At 36.8% G+C, this 9706-nt stretch overlaps 1 protein-coding gene across 1 annotated transcript; it reads right to left on the bottom strand.

The window, feature by feature from the left end:
- Positions 1–454: 454 nt before the first annotated feature.
- Positions 455–8503, bottom strand: LOC131311212 (uncharacterized). The gene is made up of 10 exons (XM_058338562.1): positions 8315–8503; positions 8058–8256; positions 5644–5724; positions 5059–5529; positions 4351–4486; positions 4023–4185; positions 3235–3363; positions 2690–2884; positions 808–930; positions 455–636 (listed from the first exon to the last, which is right to left on the bottom strand). The coding sequence occupies exons 2-10, from the start codon at positions 8248–8250 to the stop codon at positions 526–528; spliced, it is 1602 nt and encodes a 533-aa protein (XP_058194545.1). The 5' UTR covers positions 8251–8256; positions 8315–8503; the 3' UTR covers positions 455–525.
- Positions 8504–9706: the final 1203 nt, after the last annotated feature.

Raw genomic sequence — 9706 nt, 5'->3', positions numbered from 1 at the left:
AGAAGAAACATTTAACTCCTACGGTTTCGAGTAAGCACTGGAAGCAGAGGCATTCCAACAAATTTATCTATGTGCTTGATGTGTTAATCTAGAGATCAATCGCACAAATGCTTCATTCAATCTCAAGGTTGAACTATATCCCTTCCTCCCTTTCACCATGTAAGAGGAATAGCAAAAAACTGAATGATAACCTGATGGGAGTAATAACCGAATGACAAGCTAATCCAATAGATTGGAAAACGAATATGGCTGTAAAACTGTCATGGAGACCACTTCATCGTTAAGAATTCATGCTGTTTCAACAAAATCACAGCAGGCAGCCAGATGGCCGTTATATGAACTGAAACGGAATGATGCCATGGCATAGTGGGCATGTAAAGAAGGCATGAAGCTTAGTGGCATGGAATCAGAGATATATAAGGTGAACGTGTAAATCAAGAAAGAGAGAGAGAGATGACATAGAGGCTTCTGGAGGAATCATCATTATTAAATATTAGTATCCAGCCTTACATTGTTTTGTTAACTTTATTCAAGGGACTCTTCACTCAATCCCAGTTGCTGATAGTTCATGTAATCAATTCCACTTACACGTATACAACATAAAATCTGCTCCGGCAATTCTTCAGCTTTGTTCCCCTGATTCACAGTGAACATAAAAAGTTTAGTACTAGTACCAGCTTGCTAACTTCGTCAAAAAAAAAAAAAAAAAAAAAGCTTGCAAAACACAACTATCATGTCAGAAGATATGAGTAGAAGCAGAATGAGAGCTTCCAATTAGCAGACTCTTGGCAATGAAAAAAAGCTTGCCTGAATTGTGAGGCCAAAATCCAAGACGCAGAGCTTTAGCCTGTCCAGGAATGTTTCGAACCCTTTCCTAGAGATGTAACTGAATCTATGCATATCCAAGTCAATCTCCAAATAGTTTTCTCCCTGAAATACATTATATGAGTGTCACCAAGTAAGAAAGCATATCAGTCTTTTAGTATGTTCTTGAACAACATTTCAGCTCATTTGTAATGCAGTCATACAGTAGCAATTAGAAAGAGTTCACCAATAAACAATACAACTTCATGGCACAAATTCATAAAAACTATTTAGTATAAATTTACCAAAACTCCTAGGTAAAGTACACTTTGCACCCTTGCACTTTACAACTAGAGTCTCTTTGCCGCCAACAATTTCAATTTCACATAAATTTGTTACTGATAACAATCTCAGTAACAATACCAATGTCCCCCTTGCTGCTAGTTTCCATTAGGGGAAAATACCAATTCAATGGTGCTAGGTTCAAATAAATTTTACTACCATGGAAACTTGAAAATTGATATCAAATTCATTGAATCTAAGATTTGAAGAAAAAATAATCCCCTTCTTCTCCCAAGTTTTCCACCTCATTTTCTCAAGTGGAATATTTATCTCTCCATAAGTTCAAAAAAAAAAAAAATTCACTCAAGTGACCGTGTAATTTTTCTTGTACGAACAAATTGGTTTCTTCAGTAACTACTATGGTTATCTTCTTTTAGTACTACAACTATGTACGTTTTTGTAGTACTGGTTCATGAGTCCAAAACTTGGCATGCCAACCTATGGTTGGGCCACTTCATACATTAAAGGCCACATGTTTGGTCTGTACCCCATTAATAGGTACTAACTGGTCCGTACTTTTATCTTTTTTTGTCCAAAAAATGTCAAAAAATTATGAAAATAAAAGGTTACTTCCTGACTATGGTCTTTTTTTAAATATAAAAAAAAAAAAAATACCTTTTTTTGTGAAACAAAACGAGTCCATACAATTCTATGAAAGTGAAATTATTTGAACCTAGTACCACTTACTTGATATATTTTCCTAACGGAATCAAACAGCAATGGAGACATTGACACAGGACCGAAAAGTGTGAGAGCTTGACAAGTGAAATTAGAAGTGTAGGAGGCAAAGTGACCCTAAGTGTTAAGTGCAAGGGTGCAACGTATACGTACCCAATCTCCTAATGTAGCCAATACACATCTATCTAAGACATACCATGTACAGAAGTACTAGTACAGCTCAAAGCCCATTTAATTTATATGCAACATCCAGATGCCTTCTTATCCAACAGAATAAATTTAAAACCCTAAGGAACAAATGAGCACCAAAGATGCTGATGAAGTGAATCTGTAACAACTAACAAGTAAGATGGCACATCATCTGCATTAGAATGTTAACTCAAGTTATTGCTTGTTATTTATGTCTAAGTTATTAGCCAGGGTATTATTATCATTACCTAGTTTCAAGACACATTAATGAATATACATGTGGAGGTAGAGGGGTGACTTATGCTGCCTAACCATTTACCCTAATTACTATTTCTCTCCTTCTCTATCTCTTCTTCACCCTCCTTCCATTAAACCTTAAATGCTTAATCCGTATTTCAAAACTTAACTTGGTATCAGAGCATACCAATCCAACCCATTAAACTGTTAATCTTTGAGATGGTTACGAGGTAATTGGCGACATCATCAATACAATTACGTCAACACCGTATGGATGCCGAAGTGAGGTGAACACAACATTCAACTTGTTTTATTTTTCTGGAGCTTTTTTTAATCCACCTCGGTTTTTGCAATCTATATCCTCGGCAATATTTTTTCGTACTAAGAAAACCCTCATTTACTGACAAGTAACTTTGAGGAAGATGCGTTATGTACTTACAAAGAAGAATTCATGTTGAGGACGTGAAAGAACAGGTTTTTCATTGTAAGCATGCATAAGCTTCCTCTCTGCTGCATTTAAATGAAGGTCGTCCACGTTTACAACACGACCCAATATCTTCAACCTTTCCCGGAATGGTACAATTGTATCCATTGGAAAACCTTTGACTTTTTCTACTTCATCGTCAAGTAATCTCTGCTCCAGAAAGAAGAAAATTGACTTGAACCCATTAGACAAAGGCAGTTCATGACACCTAAATAACAGGAAACATCAAGCAACCTTCAAGCCCGGAAAACTGGAAAGATGGAAAAGATCAAACAAACTGGCAGATAAATCCCATCATAAAAGAAATGCAGTCAACCAGTTGCTTGCATCAGATTAAATTATGGTAAGACCACCTCTTTTATAACAAGAATGTCAAAAGGATCACAACTTTTTTCTCATGGAACTATTGCTAGATGAAAAGATGTGGTGCTCAATTAAAGAATCTGTTACACTTATAAAATCTCAAAGGACTGAAATGTGGACGATAAAAGATCACTTACTCTGATATTTTCTTGAAAATGCAATGGAAGCTCCTTAGCATAACTGTCAGACAGCTTAAAGTATAATACAATATTGATTCCTTCCCCGTCAGTTTCACTTTGAAAAAGAGAAGCCGGATAAAGCGGAATCTGTAGGGCCACCAAAACGAACATTTCAAGGCCAAAAGCTGGGAGGGAAATAGTAAGAATAAAAGAATGCAATTATAGTTCACAAAAAGAAACTGTTAGAAGGTTGGAAGTATAAAGTTCTGCAATCAGCATTAGCAATAGTCACAATAGTACAACACATATAGCTATCCAGTTGAAACAGACTTCAAAAAGGACCAAAAAAAGTCAGACAGAGATCATCTCGTCAACGATCACTCAGTGACGAGAAGTCGGAGGCATGAAGGAAAGAGGGAGACCAGAAAAGTGTGGTCAAGGCCATAACTGACCCAGACAAATAAATATTAGTGCTTGAGTTCTGCTTCTATATGCCTCTTGAGTTGCTATCCCTGATTATATAATGGAAGAAACTAAATAAAATCCAGGCACATTTCGATCTCACAAAAACTAAAATTTGCATGTGAGGAATTCAGCAAAAGCAGGAGGATGTTTCTCCCTTATCTTCAACCTAAGATAGAAAAATCTCTCAGGCAAAGTTCAAAAGCAAAAAAGTTAATCATCGACGGTTGATTATTCTAAGTGATGGCTTCCAGCACATACAAGCTGCTTAAAATATTTTAAACTGCACGGAAAACAGATTGTGGGTGCAAGCAGTTAAATCAAAAGTAAACGGCAGAACATACCTGAGCATTTACAACAAGGATGGGGGGAAGTATCCCAGAAGAATTAATTACAGGAAGTTCCACAAACCTAGCAACATGATTAACTTTCCGTGGCGACAAGAACACGTCAACGCCAAATGGATAATATGCAGCATAATTAGGAGCCAACTCCTTCTTTTTGTCCCTGCCATATAAAAATTGGTTTCCAAATAAAACACCAAAAGTTGTGCTGATACTACCACCGCTATCATATATTGACATGGAGTTCCACAGACCTTTAATTATGTGAAAATACTCTGTGTGTTCAAAACTTTCACAACTACTAATCAGCCGAGAATTGTTATCATACCTAAAATAGTTCTCTCCCCGCACTTTGAAAGTACATGGCTCAATAGGAGACCAAGAATCAAGCATCTTCTTGTCTATTGGGCAAAATGGCACTTGAGAGCCTGCCAATGGTCTTTGCAGAAGCATCTTTGAGGCTACTAACCAAACACAAAAACAAAAAGTAAATGAGTTTCACATGCTCTGCGACATTCTTAGTATCCAGTGAATGCTTAAATTAATTAACTATCAGCACTTTTTTAAAAAGAAATTAACTATAAGCATGATAACCGATAAACTATGTTATGATATTCTTGGTATATCTGCCTGTGGTTCTCGCATGAGCTACTACATTTATAAAATAATTAGACAGTCAAGCTACTACTTAACGAACTAATTAGAGAAATAAGTAGCCATTCAATGAACACATCCACCAATACAGACCATTGTTTTATAGAAATAAACATTTGACTATCCTTGAAAAGAAGAGTCATTTTAAATTCAGCTTTGCCCCAAGCCAATCCCACTACACTGTGCAATTCTAAGACAAATATTTCCGAGATAGGTTTAGGTTCCAAATTTGGTCGGACGATCTAAAACAGAAAGTAGTAGCAATAATAAATTAGTAATCATGTCAATGATTGTAAAAGTAGCTATACACGTGGGATGCATACCTCTATGTTGCCATCCAGGATGTTATTAAAATACAAGAAGTTAACAATATCGTACTCACATAGAGCTGCATTAGAATGACCATCCCTCCATTTGAAAGAAAGTTTTCCAGCAGCCCTTTTCCTTGCACTTGGTGGACTAGAGCTCAGTGATCTTCTCTTATCAACTGGGGGGACAGTTGTATTAAGACAGGGCAGACAGTTGTGTGGAAGAATTCCACAATTATCTAACAGTCCATCCTGCCTGCCAGCACCTTCAACTGCAGAGGACACCTCATCACGGTATACTAAATGATTTTCTTCATTTATGTGTCCCGCCGATTTTGATTGTGAATCAGCCTCATCCGATGGCATTGAGTTTTTAGCAACTTCAGTGACAGAGTTTTGTGCATAACTACCTGTTGATGAGTCCACTTGTCTCTGTAGCTGATCATTGGAAGAGCAATGTACTGTACAGGCTTCATGATTAGCTTCTCTAATGGAAATGATACTAGATATGGCCACACCTTCAAAGCCATTTAGAGATAGCACATCTGCAGACATAAATTCTCCCGTAGTTAGCCAGATATGTTACTGATAATCAAAAGCAGAAGAAAAACCAAATTCAGATATATCCTGGAAGCTATTATCTTCTCCTCATAACATACCATCCGGCACACTTTGGAAATCTTCATCACAGTCAGAGTCGAGTATAACAGCTGAATCAAACCATGCCTCATCTGTACTTCCTGTCAATATCATCAAATTAAAATAGAAGTGACATAAGCACAATACAATAGAAACCAATTGACTTCCAGTGCATCAAGTGAAGATATTGAAAAATTAGACCTACCTTCAAGGTGAAAACTAGTCAAGTAACCAAAGCATTCCACAAGGAAAATGTCAACCATGTCAAAATTTCCAATTGTCCAACGGTATCGGATATTGTATTCGTGTGTAGCAAATATGAAAGAACTGTTTGGCAAACAAAATGTCGGCAAATTGAAAAAGCGTACAACCAGATAATAGTTAGAGTACCTTACCATGATTCCATCCTATAACAACTTTCTCATGGCTAATTAGAGGCTTTCAAGGTAAAATACCATTATAATAATCCACCATGGGTACAAGAAGTCTTCTGAGTCATCTAAAATCTGGATCAGAGGTACTGTATGCTTTTAGCTTCCTAAGAAGGTAACATCATGTTGCTAGCTGGTGACAATTTTGTTGTGTCCCTTCAAATATATCATGTCTATAAGGCCAGACACCATTCACAGCAATCAATGACCACTTTTAAGTCAGCTAAACTGTCTTTGATTCCTGCTCCATGAGATTCGCATTTGATGTATTATTCAACCTCTCTCACAAACTTAATGCCTTACACTACTACTGGCACGTATAACGACTTTAACATTTATGACTAAACCACATTTGCATTGGCAAGCAGGAGGAAGTGGGTTGGGGCAAGAGGGGAGGGGAGGGTAATATGGGGATTTGTACAGCCACTTTATTGCTTTAATTTAACCACACTTGGGACTTGACAAGAGAGCAAAAACCAAATGACCAAAATAGTAGACATCTGTTAGACTTAACTGCCAGTGTAAAAATACTTAAGACTTGTAATATATATTTATATGAAGATTTCTGTATATTTATTTATTTATTGATAACAAGTAAAACTTATGGAAAAGACATCAAGGGGAAAGAAAACCAAGGACACAAAGGTACTATAGATTAGAAAGCCTAAAAAGCAATTTAACGAAAAACTCTGTACCAGACTATACTCTATTCTATACTCCAAAATTATCTATCTCATGTCAAGAAATTGGTCAAGAGTACGATTGCACTCTCTCAATTCCCAACTACGCAAACTAGAATAAATATACTCTTAAGCCTAAACATATACGCCAAATCAAGCAAAGCGAGATCAAAATCAAGAGATTCCGTCTTTCATCTTCCCATTCTAGCCTTGAATCAGCTCTACCCGAAAGTACCCACGACATGTCCTACCATACAAGAACCGTAGACCAAAGCTCCGTCGCAACCAGACAGTGAATAAACAGGTGCACCACTGATTCTCCTTAGTAGCTCAAGCACATGCAACACCAATTAGCAACGACCTTTCTACGCCGAATAAGGTTATCTATGGTAAGAGTCTTGTCCCCGCACATGAGAAAAAAGAAACCTTGGTTGGAGCACGAGTGCACCAACAGCTTTTCAGGACAAGCATATGTCAGTATCTCCTGAAAAAAGCAATTTGCCGCCTGAATCCACCTCTATGAATCATATTATCAATGTGTATCTAGGGTAAGGTCTGTCCTTGGTTCATGGAATAAGCTCAATTTCCCACGAAAACCCTATAATTGAACTGCAATCAATTTCCTAGTTATGAATCATTAACATAAAAAAGCTCCATCCACATCTCTTAAGATCAGATGCCGAGTAAGGTTTTGAGCCGGTTAAAGTATCCAACTCAAGATCAATTGGTAATAAGTGGAGAGGTCGCTCAGGCTCATATACTAATTTTAGAGGAGATATTTAACTGACGTGGGACGAACTCCAACGTAGCCAAAAACTAAGGAACAAAAAACATCCCTAGCTAGTTTGCCCACAGAAAGCAACAATTTAAAACAAAGAGGTCCATCTTAACCCATTAGAGCATTTGGTTAGTAGATTCTCAACTTCATTAAAAATTTCCAGATTTTTAGGTTTGGATATAAACCACACTCCTGCATAAAGCATTCTTCTTTTCTTAAGCAAAGGGAAGCAAGTAATTATATCATAAGACCCGAAAAGCTTGTCGCGTATCAGAACGTACTTTTTTGCTTTAAACAGAATCAACAGCAGCTTCGCAGCAATGGTGCACTAAAACAAATAAAATAAAATAACTTTCCAATAATGCGGCTAGTTAACCCCAATCCTCAACATTTAACAGGTAGTCCAATCAATAAACCGACAAAAATAGTACTGTAGTACAAAATTTCCAAACAACTAAGAGGTCAAAACGCCTAATTACCTTCTTACCCCGATTCTTCATTTTGAATTTTTGATACATCAAGAAAAGAAAGATAGATAGATATACCGTGAAAAGTTGGGTTGATGTAGGATCGATCCGGCTGGGTAAATTTGTTATCGAGCTCGAGGTTATTATTAGACAATCGAGACGAGGCTCTTCGCCTGATCATCCCTTTCTTACGCTTCCGAGAGGCTTTCTTCTTTGACGACCGTAACCGTCCCCCCACGCATCCCTCCGGCGTCGACACGCACGCCCCCATCTTCTCCCTCCTCTCTAGAGAGAGAGAGAGAGGAGAGAGAGAGAACTTTCTCTCTCTCTTTCTCACTCCTCACAAATGTCAAAGACTTCAATCAATAACCACAATGATCGTTCATCCGCAATCGGAGAGAGAGAAAATCGAGGGAGAGAGATCCGATGATATATGAGTGAGAATGAAGAGAGAGAGAGAGAGCACCTAATTTTTACTACCGCTGATCTCTCTCCGTGTATAAATGCAATGTCTGTGTAGATATAGATTTTGTGTGATTTCTTTCCGAAGTAAAAATGATTTTGTAGAGAGAGAGAGAGAGAGAGAGAGAGAAGTCAAATGAAGCGGGGGTTAAACATTGGCCTACTGCGTTAAGCGTAAGGCATCTGGCGAGGGACCCGCTAATAGAATAGTAACACCCACGTGTCGGAGTACTGTTAGCCGGACGTGTGACCGGGTGGAGTTAAATACGAGAATGTACCCTTCGGAATAGTACAGCAGTCGCCTTGTTCGTTTCTAAGTTTAGAAAAGTTTTAATTTTATTTTATAGTAATTATTATTTTATTTTTCTTTTCAAACATTTTTTTTTTTTATTTTTTTTTTTATCTCTCTTTACTTATTACCCTTCTTTCTAATTATTATTCTATTTCTTTCTTCACCCACTACCAAAACTAAAATACTCAAAATTACCAAACGAACAAAGCCTGCATTCGTTTGTACTTGATCTCTCGTTATGTTTTCACAAGAATTATTAGGACTGTTTTTTTTTAGGCAATAATTTTGGCACTCCTCTTTGTGATAATCACATTTAAATATTTGTTTTTTAGTGCTATTGCCAAGTGTATTTCGAACACTAAAAGACAAAAGTGGAATGTGATTATCAAAAAGTGAAGTGCTAAAATCAATTACCTTTTTTTTTTTTTAACCGAATTACCTTTTTTAAAGGGTACCAATTTTCACACTCCATTTCTTTAATAACAAAACACACTCTCTCTTTTTTGTGACGTGAATTTACGATGTTGCCCTTCCAAACATGAAAAAATACACAAATTGAAGGTTAATTTTGTAAATTCACAACATAAAAAGACAGAAAAAGAAAGTGTGGTTATAAAAATGGGGATGTGAAAATCAATTACATTTCTAAAAGAGAATCCTAAACTATTTTATTCCACGATCGAGAAAGGGCAACTCAAACCAAATAAGGAGCTCATTCTTTTGTCCTATGACTCTTAGGGGGTGTTTGGGAGCTTATTTTTTGGCTTTTCATTTTCAGCTTTTTGAATTATAGCCAGAATGTATTTTGAATATGATAGAGTATTTGGGAGATTTGTGCAGAATGTATTTTGAAATTGTATTAGCGTTTGGTAGATAATTGTTGAAAATGAATTATGGGTTGCATTTTTACCATATTGTCCTTTGTCCAACAGGTGTAAACATGCCACTGCCACTTGTGTTTTTTTTTTATTTT

The sequence above is a fragment of the Rhododendron vialii genome, chromosome 12a, assembly GCF_030253575.1.
Source record: "Rhododendron vialii isolate Sample 1 chromosome 12a, ASM3025357v1".
NCBI lineage: Eukaryota > Viridiplantae > Streptophyta > Magnoliopsida > Ericales > Ericaceae > Rhododendron > Rhododendron vialii.
This window is presented reverse-complemented; position numbering and strand designations above follow the sequence as displayed.

Excerpts from the sequence above, each read along its gene's own strand:
- LOC131311212 (XM_058338562.1), bottom strand. The coding sequence starts at position 8,250 with ATGGGGGCGTGCGTGTCGACGCCGGAGGGATGCGTGGGGGGACGGTTA. Across the intron at positions 931-2,689 it reads CTCAACATGAATTCTTCTTT|GGAGAAAACTATTTGGAGAT; the intron begins GTAAGTACATAA and ends AATGTATTTCAG. Across the intron at positions 637-807 it reads ATTTTGGCCTCACAATTCAG|GGGAACAAAGCTGAAGAATT; the intron begins GCAAGCTTTTTT and ends ACTGTGAATCAG.